Raw genomic sequence first — 20,025 nt, forward strand, 5'->3', positions numbered from 1 at the left:
CTTAATCTCTATTAGGTGTAAATGATGATAATGGAGGCTTTTCTTCTTTTTTCTTCTTACATGCTTTCTTTTGTTTTTGTCTCTGGACAAGTCACTTTTTTACTTGGACAAGTACATGACAATGCTTAATGTTGAGCCCTGTATATTTATATAAACTCAGCAAAAAGTCCTCTCACTTTCAACTGCTTTTATTTTCAGCAAATTTAACATTGTAAATATTTGTATGAACATAAAAAGTTTCAACAACTAAGACATTAACAGAACGAGTTTCACAGACATGTGACTAACAGAAATGGAATAATGTGTCCCTGAACAAAGGGGGAGGGGTGGATGCATCTCCTCCTCATGGACTGCACCATATTTGCCAGTTAAATGTATTGCCCTGGCCACATCTGCAGTCCTCATTCTTCCATGCAGCATGTCTTGTTCCCCTCGAATTTTCATCTGCACAGTCTGGCCCTTAAAAGAAAGAAGTTGTAGAGTCCTGTGTTTTTATATTATTTTTATTATTATTTATTTTATTGTATTATTATTATTATTGTTCTTTTTAAAGTACTTTCCTCTGATTTGGGTAAAAAAAAAAAAAAAACATAAAATTCATAAAGTCCAGACATAAGAATATGTCAATTTATGTCATTTATTTACCCTGCTTCAGCCACAAATTAACACCTTAGGAGACATTTCTTTAACAAACTTTTATATCAGTCTTTCTGTCCAGGGGGTCTCACAACAAATTCTAAACTGTATTTTTTAAAAGGAAATGGGCACAGAGCAATATACAGTCAGGGGTCCCAGATTACCTTGCTACGGCTCAGGTTATCCATCACAAGGAGGCCTAATAACAGCATCCTTTCCTGCTTCATCTACATATATCTAAAAAAAAAAAAAATGGTAGATTATGACCTCATAAGATTTCAACAAAGCCAGAGGCCCTCTAAAAAGCTTCTCTTTGATTTTTGGCTTAAACTATTGATAAAAGGGTTTTCATGAATCACATGCCCATGCTAAGTTTACAAACTGCAACAAGAACCATCCCTTCAGTCACTTGTGAATGTATTATATGTTGTGTTATTTTCTTAGTCGTTTGGAGAGTAAAGTCTTAGTACTGGAGTCACAGCAGAGGACAGAGCTGGAGGACATCAGGGAAGAGAAAGAGAGACTGCGAGACCTGGTGAAGAGACAGACAGCTGCTATAACGTCTCTAGAGAGACAGCTGAGAGCAGCCAGCAGTAATAACTCAGCCCTGCAGAGACAACATCAACAGCTCATGAAGTCTGTACACACACTCATTGGCCTGGTGTCTGCGGGAACAGGTAACAATACACACACTCGTTGAAGAATGCACATGTGAACACATCTGGACACACTAGATTTCGTTAGTTCTTTGATGTAATGTGTTGTTTGCTTATTAATGTCATCACAAACTGTGGGAAACGTTATAGCACATCAAATTATTCACACCGGTCAACAGAGTTGTAGTCGAGACCAACTCACTCGAGTCCGAGTCGAGACCGAGACCAGAGAGAGTCGAGTCCGAGTCGAGACCGAGACCAGAGAGAGTCGAGTCCGAGTCGAGACCGAGACCAGAGAGAGTCGAGTCCGAGTCGAGACCGAGACCAGAGAGAGTCGAGTCCGAGTCGAGACCGAGACCAGAGAGGGTCGAGTCCAGTCGAGACCGAGACCAGAGAGGTCGAGTCAGTCGAGACCGAGACCAGAGAGGGTTGATTACCTAATTTACTTTTATTTACTTAGTGATATTGGTTTAAAAAAATATTATCAGTTTAGGGTAAAAAGGCCACATAGTAGGTGGTGTTAAAGTAATTTTATTACAATTTGTCAGTATTAAGTGCTCTTGTCCACATAACATCATTTCATTGTACCACTATATACATCCATATAACATTTCTAGTACACATAACATTACTGTACCACTCTATACTGTAAGTCCACATAACATTTCTAGTAGACATAACATTACTGTACCACTCTATACTGTAAATCCACATAACATTTCTAGTACACAACATTACTGTACCACTCTATACTGTAATAATGGTCGATTTAGCAGACATTTTCACACATTGCTAGAGGCTCACATCCTCCCTACCTGACCGGAATCTTGCTGCCTTTGCGCTAACTAGTCTCAAGTCATGCGCAGTTGCGCACTAGAAAATCACCAATCACTGGGCGTGTCAATCAATTTAAAGAAATATTATATACATACATTAATCCATCCATCCATCCATCGTCAACCGCTTATCCTGTGTACAGGGTCGCGGGGGGCTGGAGCCTATCCCAGCTAACATTGGGCGAAAGGCGGGGGACACCCTGGACAGGTCGCCAGTGCATCGCAGATACATACATTAATAATCATGAAAAATATTTTGAATTGGACTCGAGTGGACTCGGGAATAAGTCCGAGTCCTAAAATGTTCGAGTACGAGTCAATACCGAGTCAAAATGCACACGAGTCCATGACAAGACCAAGACCATTAAAATATGGTCTCGAGACCGAGTCCGAGACGAGTCCGAGTCTCGAGTACTACAACACTGCTGGTCAATACATGTACAGCAGAGATTAGGATAAAATGCCAGTTTTCATACATGTAAACAAGATTTTCTGTAAAATGTTCAGTTAAAAACTAGGGCCTGATTGTTTTTCGCCGTCATTTTAATAACGGTTTACCAAACAAAATATAAGGTAATTCATACTTTTTGCATTAAAAAAAACAAAAAACATCATTTTACAGTAAAATTAAAAAAATTACAAAATAACATTTTACATATTCCATTATTATTTTTACCTTATATGGTAAGGTAACCATATCAAAACAAAATCTGTAGTATTCTTAACTTCTTTTCAGTTTTTTTTTTTTTTTTTCCAAAATTATTTAGTGTAGTGACAAAAAGATAGTAAGTTATTAATTTTCAATTAAAGTAGATGACTTAGGACAGACAGATAGGCAGATAGACAGATAGGTAGACAGACAGACAGACAGACAGACAGACAGATAAATCCATCGATTAATGAATATGTAACGCCGTCGCTGGCAATGACAAATACGATGACGTGTGATGAACCCAAGTGCAGTTTTATTATCAAGTGTGAAATTCCAAAGCCGTAACTCCCAACGTGAACAAAATACAAAAACATGAACTTGACTATAAGTTGACATAAACAATCCAACAATGTTACACTTACAATACCTGACAATGGACAATGGCAAACATGAGGCTTATATACATGGACAAGGGAGAAACATGACAATGATAACAATGACTAAACAAAACTGATAACAAGGTAACAAGACAATAAACCAATGAAAGCAAGACACATGAACATGGAGGGAAACATGAAATCACATGACCAGGGGACCACATGACATGAAACACATGAACATTACAGAATGGGGGTTACAATAGCTTGTAAATCTAGTGGCAAATTGTTATATGATCTCAAATTTCTCGTTAATTAAAACTGACACTAATGATAAATCGGGCAGCCATGATTCATAGAGAGAGAGAGACAGAGAGAGAGAGAGAGAGAGAGAGAGAGAGAGAAAGAGAATAAGCTGCTGATGTCTTAAGCATTGTGCTCTCGAGTCTTGGATGAAGTTCACATGCATCATAACAGAATATGCTGATAAGCTCTGCCAAATTAAGACTGACTATTTATACAACCTGAAAACATGTCAGGTTATGAATGCCCATGTGGAGGTTCACTCTAAGAACCAAATGTACAGATTTTTTTCAAATAAGCTTTCAGAAGCTTGATGAACAAACGCATTATGTTGGAACGAAAGTGTTTAAATGACTCATCTCAGATCAGACAACTATGATTTTTATATTTGAAAAGATGAAAATATGGAATGAATATCAATCTTATTTTTAGAACTCACAGTGGGACTTCACTAAGAATAAACTGTGCCTGGTAAAAGCGCTGTTTATTTGCAGTAGCAGTAATTCATCAAATGATGAACAAATGATAGAGCGCTATAACCGAACACACTGTATGTCCAGGCACATAGTGTAGTCAAGCACACTTTTGGCATTTTAAAGAGCTGATTCAGTTGTATGGATCACAGTGGTGTGCATGCAAATAAACAATGCTATCAGTGGCCACAATTCAATCTTGAAGACTTCCCCCTTGTAGGTTCAGATGTTTTTTTCTTTTCACTTCTTTAATTTTTTCTGATTCAAACCAGCATTCTCACAATAGCAACACAGCTCAACCTGTCTGAAGCACATGTATGAATCACTACGCTACAGCTCATAGACATATTTGACTGTTTTTAATCTTTGCTTGGCTGATTATCTTGCAGTTAAATATGCATTTTGAACCCCAATGCCTCTATATTTCTCCCTTACAGGGTTCTTGCCAAATGAGCAGCGGTTCCGAGACTGTGCAGAGGCCTATAAATCCGGTCACAACACCAGTAGAGTCTACCAGATTTATATCGGATACATGATGGAACCAACTAAGGTGTGGGATGATTTATTTCTCAAGTATGGGGAATAAGAGTTTAATCTTGGCTGTGATATACAGCTTGTAAAATATTTGAGAGTAAAAGAAAGGTGAAGAGAGAGACTCTGAGATGTATTATATTGTTCTAATAGGTCTTCTGTGATATGGAGACAAGTGGAGGTGGATGGATGTTATTCCAAAGAAGAGTCAATGGAAGTGTGAACTTTCAGAGAGGATGGAAAGACTATAAACTGGTGAGTGCTCTGCTCATACAAAGTAAAAACTGGAGAAACACACACACATACCCAATGCTTTGCAGAGCAAGTTGCTTTGACAATAGAAAATAATTAAAGGTGCATTTTTTCCACTCACAAATATTTCACACCAAAAGAAATTGGAAGTACTTTAGTAAAAATCCTTTAAATTATGTACCACCTCTCTTCGCACTTAGATTTTCCAGCAGAAAATGTGAAAATTCATATTATAATTAGAGAGAGCTTTATTACCAAGTATGCTCACATACATACATACACAAGGGATTTGTCTGTGGTGACAGAAGCTCCCAGTACACACAGAAACATGACAGCGAGACACATAATATAGTAAAAATTAAGGAAAGAATATTTGCCACAAAGTGCAACTATTTGCACCCCAATAGACTGGTGAAACCACAGGAATATAAGACAATATGTATCGCTGCAGTGGCGTGGGGTGTAAAGATGTTGTGAATGTGTAGTGTTGTCCTAGCAACCTTGGTTAGAATCCGCCATTTGTCACATTCTTTTTCCCATCCGATTTCCTGTTTCCACTCTTAATATTTCCTTTAATACTACTTAAAGTAATCGAATAAAATGTATATAAATGTTGATTTCATCGCAGTGATTTGGTCATGGTGAATGTCGGGGAGTGTAGAGAAGAGATTGATCCGGGGGTGGGGTGTGTCGATCGCACTCGTTTACGTGGCTCGGCATCACTTGTGTGTAGATTGCATCACTGTATTACTGTAGTAATATTGTAGTAACCATGTTTTGTGGCAGAAACCATAGTTTTAATGCAATTAACCACTGTGTTAGTACAGTTGTGTTGTGGTAATATAGTAACCATGGGTGATTTTGAGGTTACTGTAAATTTACAACAAAATACCATGGTGAAACTGGTTACTATAGTAAAACCAAGGTTATTTTTTCTAAGGGAAGTTTAAGGTTAGTGTGGCAGCGGGGGTGTGGTCAAGTGCCCATCCGGAGAGAGGGAAGTGGTGAGGGCACTTACACCTTAGCCAAATTATGTCTAACACCTGTCTCTAATTTAAGTGAGCACGGGGAGAGCGGATAAAACACCCACGCCACGGGCAGTGGGGGAGAGAGAATGATACGTCATTCCAGTGTTGGCGTGTTCCCCGAAGTCGGAGAACTTTTATGTTTAATGAGTTTGTTATTTGTGAAGCTGTGAGCTCTGCTGCGTGCCCATTAAAATCCTTAGCTGAGAGGAGCAACTCGTCTTCGTGTCCTCCTTATCCTTCGTAACTTTTTACACTGGTGCCGAAAGCCGGGAACCAAGTACGCCCCATGGAGCCCTCCCAGTTGGCCGAGATCCTCCAGTCCCTTGCCGGGATGCATCAGACACACCAACAATCCCTGATTGAGCTGCACCAAGACCAGGAACAACGGTTCTTTGAAATCTTGCGGGCTCAAGCAGAAGACCGGCACGCGATCCAGAGCCTCCTTGGTCAAGAGAGAGCCCCGGCCGTGACCCCCGACGTCCACATCCAGCTGCCACAATTAGATATAAGGGTAGGGGTAAATGTAGTGTGTATGTGGGACTCTAATATAATCACAATAAGCACACTACAGTGATGCCCATACTGTGTGTTAGTATGTAAATATGGGTGCAAATCACTGATCTATACAGATCTATACAGATCAGTGGTGCAAATAGTATCGGACACTATTTGTACTAGGGTTCAGATAGTATCTACTTTTATTTTCAACAGGGTTGGGGTGTGTAACAAGTTCACAGAAATGAGGAAGCGGAAGACAACGATTTTCAAACTACAACCTTCTCTTTTAATTGTAAGACACACTTGGGGGAATTAAATCAGGGCAGTGTTCAGTATAACGGCAAAGACTAACACACAAACTCTCCCTCACACTCTGTGAACTTGCCCTTTATTTTCCCCCATCTCTCAGTACAAACAGAAATAAGCAATTACCAGAAATTAATCTCAGGTGAGAACCCTTACCGCTTACTCTCTTCCGGACAAACGTTCGACCATGCCATCACCTCCACAGGGTGCAAATAATATCTGCCACTATTTGCACTGGGGTATAAATAGCATCTGCCTTAAATTTGTCTGTCAATACAATATGTTCATTTTGAACATGGCATGGGTATCTCTCACATTTGTGAGACCATGAATGCAGAAAGATATGTAAAACTTTTGGAGCAACATATACTACCATCCAGCACCGAATTTTCCAGGGATGTCCCTGCATTTACCAATAGGACAACTTCAAACCACATGCACTTTGAAGTGCATGGCTGTGTGAGCAGAGAATGTGGGTGCTAGATTGGCCTGCCTTCAGTCCTGATCTATCTCCAAAAGAGAATGTGTGGCACATTATTAAGCACACCATACGGCAACGAAGACCCATACAATTGTGCATCTAAAGGCCTACATAATGGATGATTGGTAGAAAATTCAATTTTCTAAACGGAACAAACTTGTGTCTTCAGTGCCCAAATGCTTAATAAGTGTTATTAGAACAAATGGTGATGTTTCACAGTGGTAAACACTCAACTGTCCCAACTGGTGGTGTAGTGGGCTATAGCACATAACTGTTAATCAGAAGGTCACTGGTTCGATCCCCACAGCCACCACCATTGTGTCCTTGAGTAAGGCACTTAACTCCAGGTTGCTCCAGGGGGGGGGGATTGTCCATGTAATAAGTGCACTGTAAGTCGCTTTGGATAAAAGCATCTGCCAAATACATAAATGTAAATGTAAATGCTTTCGATACAGCAAAGGGTGAATATAATTTACAAATCTCTTAATTTTTGTGTTTATTAGCATTTTTTATACTGTCCCAGCTTATTCAGAATTGGGGTTGTATAATATGTATTATATATGTATATACTGTATAATTATTGATAGTGTTATATACTGAATTATCTTTATTTTGGGGCCTTTCTTAGTAAATACTGAAATGCGATTAATTGTGATTAATTAATCGACACATCATGTAATTCATTTTATCAACATTTTAATCGATTGACAGCCCTAGTTTCTATTCATACAGGGATTTGGTGATCCTAGTGGAGAGCACTGGTTGGGTAATGAGGCTGTTCACCTGATCACCAGTCAAGCCCAATACTCCCTCCGGGTGGAACTAAAGGACTGGGAAAATAAGGACACTTACGCACTGTATGACCAATTCCAGCTCGCCAGTGAAAAACAGCAGTACAGGTATCATTTTGTCAATTTGCTTTGACATGACAGGTGGATTTTGACTTGTTAAATTGTTTGAGAGACTTTTAGATAACTATGAAAAAATTATTACTGTGAACCTGATTTTCTCTTTCTTCAGACTCTTGGTAGGGGGCTATAGTGGAACAGCCGGACAGCTAAGTAGCTTAGCATCAAACGGCACAGGCTTCAGCACTCGCGACGCTGACAACGATAAGTGCGTTTGCAAGTGTGCCCTCATGATGACTGGAGGTGAGCTATGTACATTTTCACATTTCAACTTCTCTGAAAACACACAAAAGTTTAAGAGTTCTTGGGCAGCTATTGTATGAAGGTTTTGGCTTAAGAGTCCAACCAAAATAGTAAATGAATCATTTACAGTACTCACCCTCATGTCATTCGAAACCCACTTTCTTCCATAAAACATAAAAGGTGTTATTTTTCGGAATGTCCTATTCCATTTAAGGAAGAATGGTGTGATCCAGAAATTACAAAAAATTTATACATTACATCTTGTGTGCTATATTCAAAATTTTCAGAAGACATATGAGCTTTTGTATGAGGAACACACCAAAATTGAAAAAGGTATTCACTGAAAATCTCAAATCTCATTTACATTTATGTACATTCAAATATGGCATATGCATGAGGACAGATTTCGAACAATGACATTGAACGCTTTTGGTTCATTCCCGATAATATGTCATAAACCAGGGGTTCTCAAAAGGGGTGTTCAAACAATGCCATGGGGCGTTGAGAGCAAATTAGTAGATAGGGGGGCATTAGGTAACAAATGGGGGCCGTTTATCAGTCATATTAATCAAATCTATGGTCAAGTTCCTCTTTGCATAAAAACTTTTATCTAGACTTGGAATATAACAGTTCTCCATGTTTGTGCGCATTTGTATCGCGGTTCATCTTATTCTGAAGTCTAGCGATGCATCTGAAGTGTATGGTTTAGCAGCGTCAAATAGACACACCTGCATGGCTCTTTGGTTGGATACGGCTCAATGTACAGAGCAAAGCAGGGGCGATTTTACTTGCCTCAAACTCTTAATCACGCACCGTTTATCATTACAGCACTGCGAGAACCAGTGAGAAGCACGGTGCGAGATTCAGAAACCATTTAAATTCGCACAGAATTTACATCACCACACTTTAATTTACTATATTGTAACCCTAACTGTACTTTAGACAGAAATAGACTCATATTCAATATTATCATATCACTATTTGAGCTATTCAGTTTGTACATTCTACATTAGGGGAGTGAGAGAATATAATCCATTTTTGTTACAAATTCTTAAAGTTTATATTTTGTATTTATTGTTTTTACATGTGTTTAGGTTAGGACTACTGTTTATAATTACAAAACTGCTATAGTTTGTATAGTTTTTCTTGCTATAGAAAATCCAATGAAATAGAGGGATGAGAAAATGGTTGGGTAAAGATGTTCGATCGTTTGATTTTATGTCATACCTGTTAAAGTGCAGATTTTTGCAGATATTTTGTAGATTAATTGCTCAAATTTTCACTCTGTGTGAGTTTGTTGCGTCTTTATATCGGCAGTTTTTTAATTGATTTCCCCAGATTATTCTTGAGAAAAATTTTAAAGCCCTATGCTTTTACAGATGCTGGTTATTTTCTAAATGTATTCCTCTACAGATTACAGAATGCATGATGTAAAATGTAATTTGTAATGTATTCTGTTAGATTACTCAAAGTTAGTAAAGTATTCTAAATACTTTGGATTACTTCTTCAGCACTGGTAGATTTTTTCACTTGTTTTGACTATAAACACTCTGCCAGTACAGTCAGACAAAATACACATGTTAAAAAATACATTCTCTGAAAAACCTAAATATCTAATGCAGTGTTGTTTCTAAAACAAGCTAAATCTGAGTGATAATGTTCTAATGATTTTTAGATATTTTTACAGGAAAACAATACAAAAATGATTATCAAGAATATGATTTTTGATCTAATATCAAAGGTCTTAATAGAAAAAAGAAATTATGATCTAAAAGTTAATTTTCTTGATAAAAAAATATGATCGTGCCTGGTAACATGTGCATGTCAAATGGCTAGAAATAGCATTTTAGCTTAGCGTAAAGCTGACAATTTACACAAGGTTTATTTCTATTCCTTCTGCTCCAAACTTACTCCAAACGTACTTCTCAAACGTCTGCTCGTATGAATGTAACACATCATAAGAAATTGTTTCACTGCTGTTCAAATGCACTTTGGATCACATCATTTAAATGTATAAATGTTTTCCATCTGAAAGGACTAAATATTAAATGAAACAAATGACAATAAAATGTAAAGTAATCTCTTCAGTAATTAAAATAATGTTTGAATGTAAATGTACTCTAATTACAAATGATTTTAATTGTAACTGTAGTGGAATACAGTAACTTATATTTTGTATTTTAAATACGTAATCCTGTTACATGTGTTCCGTTACTCCCGATCCCTGTCCATTTGTCACTGAATGTCTCTTTTAACAACCTTTCTGTTCTTCAGTAAATTGTTGGTCAAATAAATAAAAAAATTGTTTTAATCAAACAGCTCAGATGCCGTAAAGAAGACATTAGACTCCACTCTTTTTAATATGCGCTCACCCACAACATTCTCTAAAATGCTCGCTGAACTGCTGCTATTCTTAAAGAGACAGTACCATCTTAGCATTTGTTCTAAATACGAATGTAAATCCTTGTAAATAGTACCAACTGTGCATGTAACAATATGTATAGTATATGCTACGTAATATTTGCAATTTCACAACTCTTATTTATGAATATTTATGGTGAAATACATGAGATTTGTACATATTTCATTTCTTTTTTTATTAATACTTTCATAATGTACCAAGTTAGAAGGTTCCCTGTATAATTAGAAGGATCAGCAGATAATTTATTTCATATATTAGAAAAATGTACATTATAACTGAAATAAACCCAAATTAATTGAATAGAGAGCTTGCGAATCTGAATCAAGTTGAATCGAGATATCTGTACCAATACCCAGCCCTACTTAACAAGGTGCACCAAATTTAAGCATGTGCAAATAAGGGTGAATAAACAATGATAGGATTTTCATTTATGTGTAAACTATTCCTTTAAAGGTGAAGGGTATCATTTCTGTGCCACTAGTGTCATCAAATAGAATTGCAGGTAATCATGTCCCAAACTCATGCCAGTAGCCAGAAGTTGGCATTTCAATAAAATAACACAATTGACATTTAAACAAAAAAAAAGTCAATACCTGAGAGCCCAATATTCAGAAGCATATAATCATTTTAAGTCAAAAATATAGGCCTATTGTTTTAATAAAGTCTCATTATATTTTTCATCCATTTAGGCTGGTGGTTCGATGCATGCGGCCTTTCCAACCTCAATGGAATCTACTACACAGTTGGTCACAACATCCGCAAACTCAACGGTATAAAGTGGCATCACTTTCGAGGACCTAGCTATTCACTCCAATCCACCACCATGATGATCCGACCAGCGGATTTCTGACATGGAGAAATCACATTGAATGTTGGCAAACTCGTCACACTGAATGACAGGTGTTCAAATCGGATTGCTTTCGGAACCCCAGTGGAGGCAGATAAACAGTGTACATTTTGATAAACAATCTGTCATTTGATGGACGAATGCTAATGTTTTACTGCAAATCATACAGTTGGCGAGGACAAAAGAGATCAGCCTGAAAATGTTAGCATGTTTCTCTTTCACATGCACAAACACTTACAAGCTTCACCATCACAGCTACTCTTTTTGCCTGGATTAATGCAGCATTAACAACCTGAAACAATTTATCAATGGCCTTGACGATTTCATTAGACAACTACTACATAGTGTCAAGAGTCAATTGTTGTGGCATCAAATAATTCCCATGCAAGTGTAATGGAAGCCAGCTGGTTCATGATAGCTGTGCGGTATGTGTAAACCTCACTCCCCTGGCCTCAAGAGGTGCACTAGCATCTGACGCTAGAGGCTGTAGCCTTTAGCCTCCTCGCTAACATGCCTGTCTCCCATGCTGGAGATGTTGGTTCAAATCCCATTCGGAGCAGCTCAGGCAGGACCAGTCACAGTGCTACTGTGACCGAATAGGAGTTAGGTTTAGGGGGGGTGAGTGTAACGGTAGCCAGCTAGCATGTGCTGTGCAATGTGTAAACATCACTCCCCTGGCCTCAAGAGGCACATTAGCAACTGACACTAGAGGCTGTAGCCGTTAGCCTTCCATGCCGGAGACGGCGGTTCAAATCCCGTTCGGAGCAGGTCGGGCAGGACCGGTTACACAAGGTGAACTTCTCAAACTAAAGGAGGACAAAAGGGATGAGAAACACAACCTGATTCTGAAGAAAAGACTCAAGCAGATTTCTTAACTTTTCTTGATGTTACAAGCCAAGAATTTAGGCAGACATGTCCAGATATGGACCAGGTGCACCTTTATATTCTTGGTTTGACAATATTTTCGAAACCAATGAACGAACAATAGATTAACAGACAGACAGACAGACAGACAAACAGATAGACATTCATCAAAAGTGATATTACCTAATTTCTTCAATTACCTCTTTGTTTTTAATAACAGGATATTTTTTAATTGTGCATCTCTTTCAATAGGCCTCAAAAACACACTCTATGCAAGTAGAGCAATGCATTGGCTAAACATATAGGCATAAAGCTTTTTGTGAAGGTTAGGTTTAGGGGTAGGGTTAGGAGTTTGTGTACAGTATAAAAATCATTATGTCTATGGAGAGTCCACATAAGGATAGCTGCACCAACGTGTGTGTGTGTGTGTGTGTGTGTGTGTGTGTGTGTGTGTGTGTGTGTGTGTGTGTGTGTGTGTGTGTGTGTGTGTGTGTGTGTGTGTGTGAAAGATACTATATTTTGTATACTGATTTCTTTCCATGCTTTATATTTGGTATGCTACCTGTTGTTCCCATTTCCAAAAACACTTCAAAAGGATGCACTTTGACTGTTTCTAACTTTGTACGATATAAATGCATTAGTTGCTGCTGTTGTAGATTCATTATTACTTTTTGACCATGAACTTTTCAACACATATTACTAAATTGACCATAAATCTGTCATCATGTACCATTACGTTTTGGAAAATAAAACCCTGCAACATGAAAAGATCAGCTTTACAGTCAAACTGGATAATAGCTTTCAACTACTCCCAGTTTATTTTGCTGTCCTGAACAAAAGTTGGAGACACCAAAAGCTTTCCTGTCTCTCTGTTGTCTGAGCTTCCGAGTTCAAACGTTTTTTTGTTTTTTTTTTCAGACTAAATTTATTTTTACTTCCAAGAACAGCAGGAGCATATGGAACACATTCCCTCTTCAAATTGTTTTCCCCCTCTGTAAATTGCCAATTTGTCATGTAAGATATGCATTTTGTTTTGTGTTTTAAGAGGTCTACATGAGCAATAGTGCTTCTTACATAGATGTTGTGTGCATTTTGTTGTCACCACCTTAATCAGTTTCACACTACATTAATTTATCTAACATCTTACAGAAGTCAAGCTTGACCCACTAGCATTGGCAATATACATTCTATTTTGGTGAGTTTTTTTAGATGAGTAAGAATGTGTATCTTCCAAATGTCAAACCTGCTCTTATGCAAGTGTCCATTCTCAGCTTTCTTGAGCTGTACAAGCAGCTGGTTAAATATCTGAGCTGGTAACGGGTTGCACGTTCAAACCTGTCAAAATGAATGGCATGGTAATAAGACAAAGAATGATTTTATCAACTTACAGAATAAAAAACTATATATATATATATATATATATATATATATATATATATATATATATATATATATATATAGAAGTTTTCAAATTTAGGGTGTAAAAGAGTCCATTGAAACATGAAACACTATTAGCTAGATTTGTATGTATTTTCGTAAGCATCGTCTTAATAGTAGGGACAATAACATTGAATAAAACTAAACCTGTGGTGCTGGAGAAAACTATGACATATTAAAATGACTACCACAAGCATAAACAAAAGCAAATGTTGCATTTCCCAGACAATATTTCAGCTTCAATATATACTACATGTATACTCTTCAGCAAAATCGCAAATTTTAGGACTTGTGACTTGAAAACCAGCGACTCGAGACTTGCCTTGACTTGAACTGCATGACTCTACAGTGACTTGAATGTTTTTGTATTATTATTATTTTCAATAACTTATAATATACAGTATTGAAATGAGTTTTAAAAAACATTGCAAAAATGTTAGCCCGACAGCACCACTGATCTGCATCTGCGCAGTTAACGCTGCGCTCACAACGCGCCAAAATGACAGATGATTATTGAGTTACAAAATAATCTCCTTTGGATATAAAGATTTTGAATTGGACCATGTGAATTAAAAAAGATTTGCCAGATGCACAATATGCACTGCAAAAATATCCGATACAACCACCACAACCTCGAATTTCATCATACAAATCAAAAACCACAAGGAAAGGTAAGTAAATCATTTCGTTATCATTTCATTATCCATCATTTATAGATTAATATGTAAAATTACTGTTCAAATGTTTGAGGGTTGTCAGTAAATTAAAATTATTCACGATTAATCTCATGTTTTCTATATATATATGTGTGTGCGTGTGCGTGTGTGTGTGTGTGTAGTATAACAAATTACTGTTATACAATTCATATAAAAATGAATGTAAAGATAAATATTTATTTTAAAAATGAACCTCTATTTATTTTAGAACTGTCTGCACTGGCCATCGGGAGATCCGAGCGGGCCGGTGGGTCTGCCACGAAATGGGCCGAATGGGCCACGATAAGCTGAAATGAGCTGCTGCGTTATGCAAAACGGACCACAAAATTTTTCTCTTCCCATCCAACCCTGTTAGGAGACATGTTGAAGATTTCATATTCCAGAACAGGCACGTGCAGAGGGGGGGGGCGTTGGGTGCTTGAGCACCTGCCCCTTTGCCCCTTGGTGCCCAAAGTGCCCTTTTGTCAAATAAAAAATTCCTCTCATTTTTTTTATTTATTAAAGGCCCTTTTGTGAATGCCTGCCTATGCCAAATCTAAATATTAGTAAAATGTATGATTAATAATTTAGCCTTAAATAAAATGATCCAGATGATGACCTTTCACCTGACGACGACCTCATCCGGGACTATTCCTCACGCCGCACGGCCGCAGCACGCGCATTTTTTAATTACCGGAAGATATCTTCAACACCGCGACCGCGGCAGCTGGTAAGTGGGGATTCATTCCCAGTGAAGTGATTTTGATGTTTATTTACTTATTATTTTACAAGAACGACGTGAAGAGAGCATGCAGATATGTTGTAAATATTGCTGTGTGTAGCCTGTAGAAGTAACGTTACGTTAGCTTGCTGTTTGAGGGAGAAAAGTTTCACTCACAGGCGTCGAGGGGTCTTGTCTTTTTATGCCTTTTGACTAAATTAAACTATATTATTATTATTTCAGTATTTATTTAAAAAAAAATGTAGAGTGCCTTAAAATAATTATCACAACAACACTGATAAGGCTTATACTGATTTTCTCATTCTCTGAATTATCATTATAAAAATAAAACAATTCAGAACAGGATTAAAATATAATTATATTTTAAATGACAAAAATATTTTCTTTCTACAACAGCAAAGACCACTATTCAGAGATGCTTTAAAGGAGGAGATAATTCCAAATGGGAAATATTGCATGCCTTCCATTGCCTGACAGTCCCAGAGAACTGGAAAACAGCTAGCATTCCAACAGCTGCACTCCAAGCTGTGAAGAAACTGTGCCAGTTCTACAATATTGAAGATGAAGACAAATTGCAGACAGAATTGAAGGTCTTCCATACGTCATACTCATGCCCACCACCAGCCAATGTGTCCTCTATTCTGTCAGTGGTCAAGGAAACCAATGCACATCTAGTTTTCCCCAACATGACTCTGCTGCTGAAGACATATGGCACACTTCCGGTGTCCACAGCAACTGTGGAACGTTCCTTCTCAAAACTGAAGCTTGTGAAAACCAAACTTCGCAGCCTTTGCAAAGAGGAGAGATTGTCTGACCTTCTTCTGTTGGCCATTGAGAAGGACATTCCAATAAATGACAATAATGTCATTAACATTTTTAGGGACATGGCCAACAGGAAATTTCTGTTATAAAAGTCTACAACAACTCATCAACACTTATTGGTAAGATTAATGCTACACTGTGATTTTTAGTAGGTGCCAACAGAATGAACACACACATACACATTTTAGTTTCTTTATTTATATTTTTGATTAGACATAATCAATCAAAATCCAACTACATCTCAGAGTCACAATGCAACTTGAAATCATGATCACAGTATTGTGTACTGTAGACAGACAAGCACACACACCTCTGTCTATATAGATGTTTGTGTCTCACTCTCACCCCTGCCATGGCCACCATCATCCTATCCCCCATTAATGTTTTTTTTTTTCTCAGATAATTTTACTTTTTTGAATCTGGTATCTTATTTTCTCTACCTGCAGCTCTTGGTGTGCAGCAGCCTCTGTGAGCATCTCCCTCTTATTTTCTTGGAGCAGTCAGCCTTGGCAGGTCAGTGAGCCAGTTCCAAACACTCTCAGCAATCTTTACATCTTGTCATATCTGTCAAACATATTTTACTAGATTGTCCTGGTCTTAACACAAGTAGAATGCTCTTTTATGAAGTTACCTCGTTAAAGGACTTATTTAATGAGATTGTGCCTGAAAAGGTTTTGGATTTCTTATCATATATTAATCTTAAAAAAATATTGTATAATATGACTTGCTATTTATATTTGTTTTGTTTTTATTGTATTTATATGATATTTGTTTTTTGTAATTGAATTCTTGCCATGAAAATAGCTTTGATCGCTGACATGGCATTAAATAAAACATACTACTACTACTACTACATCTTGTCATGGTAACATAACAATTGTTTAATCAGCTAATATATCTCCTATATGTTTGTTGTTTTAATGTCTACAGTCTCTCAGATCAACTCCAGTATTAGCAGCAGCAACAGCAAAGGCAGCATACTCACTCAAGGAATTTAGTAAGATTTTACCAGAACAGGTATCACATTAATGTACAAAATCTGTTGTATTTGCTGTAAAATAAAATTGCTGTATTTTTTCTGTTTGCTTTGTTTTTGTTTTTATTATATTAATGGAACTCTTGTATTTTTGTAATTCAGTTTTTGCCATCAAAATAGCCACAAATGCTGACATGGCATTAAATAAAACTATACTCTACTGTACGAAACATGGGCCACGTTGATTTTACTATAACGGCTGTTCTTAATTATTCTGTATAACAGAGAAGAAAAAGCCATCAGGTTGGTACAACTTAAGACACTTCAGTTTCTAATTATTCTGGACAGAAAATATTTTTTTAACTTTTAAACTTAAAATTGTCTTTTCTGTTCTGTTTCTTTTCCAAAACTGCATCACAGCATTTGCTGCCGTATCAATACAGAATCATCCGTATCGATACGCGAATCAGCAAGGAATGTGTCACGATATATTACTGTATTGATATTTTGAGCACCGCGCTATTTAAAGCCTTGTTCCATGTGCCCCTTTTATACTTTGAGCACCTGCCCCTCCAAAGGTCTCTGCACGGCCCTGTTCCAGAACTTTGGTCAGTGTGACATCTGTCCCTGTATCGATTGTCCCTTGTTTTAAGTTGTATGTGTATTGTTGAATTGTTTTATGCAGCCATTTTGGCCAGGTCTCATTTGGAAAAGAGATTTTTAATCTCAAGGGATTAACATGGTAAAGCAAAGGTTATAATAATGTATCCGGTATATTCCAATACCGATTTGCTAATGAATCACTCATTTGAATCAGTCACTTTTTGAGGAATCATCCAAAGAGTTCATGATTCAGTTTGAATCTTTAGAACGGTTTGGTGGTGTACTGAATTGTTTTGAATGGTGACCAAAGCTTTAAAGTTGCAAAAAGGCAGCATAAAAGTAATCCATTAGACTCCAGTGGTTTAATCCATGTCTTCTGAAATGATCCAGTCAATTTTGGGTGAGAGCAGACCAAAATTCTCCTTTTTCACTGTAAATCTTGAAATCAGCAGTTTCCTTGTCGATCATGATTTCAAGCTTGATTACACTCCCAAGCGTCATCTAGTGCTCTGCGCATGCATCAAGCACCAGGAACTGTAATCGAGCTTGATATCATGATCGTACCTCATGATTTCAAGACCAATTCACTTGCATTTTATGGACTCACAGAGCTGAGATATTCTTCTAAAAATCTAAATTTGCAGGTGAAAGAAAGTTATACATATCTGGGAAGGTATATGGGTAAGTAAATCATAGCATAATTTTCATATTTGGGTGAACTATTCCTTTAACCACGGTGACAGCGTTCAAACGCAACGTCTATTGTCTTGATGAGCAGTTATTCTCTCGCGCCATCTGGTGACCAGCCATGTTAATACACTTGATATAAACTTAGCATAGCTTGTCACCTCAAACGTCTCAGTTCTGCCAATTACATTATTTATAAAACTGCAACGGTTTTATCTCAGACCTGGTTGAAGAATTCTGTACTGACAACAATTTTAGATCAAGGAGGTTCTCTCTGGTTAATTTTGTTCTCTCCTTCCCGCCCTCCCCTCTTCGTCCGACCTCGATTCTGTCTTTTTTTTTTGTTTTGTTTTAGCACTTGTTCCTCTTGAGAAGCTTGAGGGAAATCCAGGTCATAATGCTATTACTAACTAAAAAGTAGAAACTTCTCTTTGTTCTCGTCCACAGATTTTTCACTTCTAGATGCTCAGAAATCATTCCATGGCTTATTTCTCTTTAACAATAAATTATTTTCGAAATTCATAAAATTAGCAAGTTGATTCAGATGTAATTCATCGATTGAGCTCATTCTGTAGAGCTAGCTATTTATAGGCAGGTGGTCAGACTTCACCAGTAGGGGGCAGTTAGTCATAGTGGTCTATTAGTAAGAGTAAAATGATTAGACAAAAGTCTAACCTTTCTTTGTATGGGGGTGCCTTTTCAGTTTCTTGATGAGAAGTTGGAAAAAAAAATGTTTTAATGAAAATAATTAAAATGTATTGTGGCATAACAGGGTGGAAATAATGGCAGGCATTTGTTTATAAATAAATCTATTAGCTATTTTGTTTTTGCAACTTCATGTCTAATAAAAGAAAACAACTGAATTTTAATAGTTTTCTCCTTGGTTAAATATATTCCACCTTGCTTTCTAACTGGGCAGTCATTTGAAGGCTAAATATGCTGCATGTCCATACATCAATATAATTTTCAATACTTAAAAGACATTTTACAATTTTGATATGTAATTGATTCCCAGTGAATGTTTACCTAACAGGGTGGAATTGTGTATGGGTTGGACAAGGTGAAAATTATCATAGAGCATTAAAACAATCACAAATTTAAAGGAGGTTTGGAACTTGTCAGGTTTCCTTGTTTCCTCATTTCCCAATTTCTCTTGAAATCAGTGGCGGAGCTAGGGGGTGGCCATGGGTGGCCGTGGCCACCATGGACCGAAGCCTGGCCACCCCATTGGCCACCCCACTCGCAATTGCTGTTTTAGCCACTTTTGTTTTGTTTTTAGGGGGGTTGGTAATTTTTTTGGCACAATTTAGTTCTTTTTTAAGTGAAACTTAACATGTGCGCACACCAAGGTTGCCAAACCTCTCTTTCCCGGGTGTCATTGTATCCACTCACCACCACTCACCAACACACACACATATATATATATATAGTGTTTAACCTGATAACACACAATCAATTATATAATATTCTCACACTTTTTCATAATCTGGAAAAATTACATCTTAAATTATGGCCAATAAAAATATTCTTCTCACAGGTGATATTTACCTTTATTATTATAATTTTTTTTCTTGAAACACAATCTGTCTTTTATTTCAAGCACACTAATTTTATAGAAAAAACTAATTATTAGGGGTAAAAAAAAAATGATGTGGTGTAAATGGCACCACAATTATGGGACAGTTGTAACTTAAAAAATTTATAGAAATAATTTTCACAAAATGAATATTGAAATGGCTGATGTGTATTT

At 37.1% G+C, this 20,025-nt stretch overlaps 1 protein-coding gene and 2 long non-coding RNA genes across 3 annotated transcripts in view; 2 read left to right on the forward strand and 1 right to left on the reverse strand.

Moving 5' to 3' along the window:
* LOC127654284 (angiopoietin-4-like) overlaps positions 1–13,068 on the forward strand; it is a 47,936-nt gene extending 34,868 nt beyond the window's left edge. The window contains exons 4-9 of the mRNA XM_052141411.1: positions 1,081–1,313; positions 4,371–4,483; positions 4,618–4,719; positions 7,762–7,928; positions 8,050–8,180; positions 11,292–13,068. Coding sequence (XP_051997371.1) covers positions 1,081–1,313; positions 4,371–4,483; positions 4,618–4,719; positions 7,762–7,928; positions 8,050–8,180; positions 11,292–11,452 — 907 coding nt within the window. The 3' untranslated portion in view covers positions 11,453–13,068. The remainder of the gene's footprint in view (positions 1–1,080; positions 1,314–4,370; positions 4,484–4,617; positions 4,720–7,761; positions 7,929–8,049; positions 8,181–11,291) is intronic.
* LOC127654286 (uncharacterized) overlaps positions 179–20,025 on the reverse strand; it is a 38,475-nt gene continuing 18,628 nt past the window's right edge. The window contains exons 2-3 of the long non-coding RNA XR_007971911.1: positions 801–873; positions 179–459 (exon numbers count right to left, since the gene is read on the reverse strand). This is a non-coding gene — a long non-coding RNA (uncharacterized LOC127654286). The remainder of the gene's footprint in view (positions 460–800; positions 874–20,025) is intronic.
* LOC127654285 (uncharacterized) lies at positions 14,778–17,574 on the forward strand. Its single transcript, XR_007971910.1, has 4 exons — positions 14,778–15,175; positions 15,584–16,128; positions 16,456–16,522; positions 16,940–17,574. It is a non-coding gene; the product is annotated as an uncharacterized LOC127654285 (long non-coding RNA).

This window comes from Xyrauchen texanus, chromosome 13, assembly GCF_025860055.1.
Source record: "Xyrauchen texanus isolate HMW12.3.18 chromosome 13, RBS_HiC_50CHRs, whole genome shotgun sequence".
Taxonomy (NCBI): domain Eukaryota; kingdom Metazoa; phylum Chordata; class Actinopteri; order Cypriniformes; family Catostomidae; genus Xyrauchen; species Xyrauchen texanus.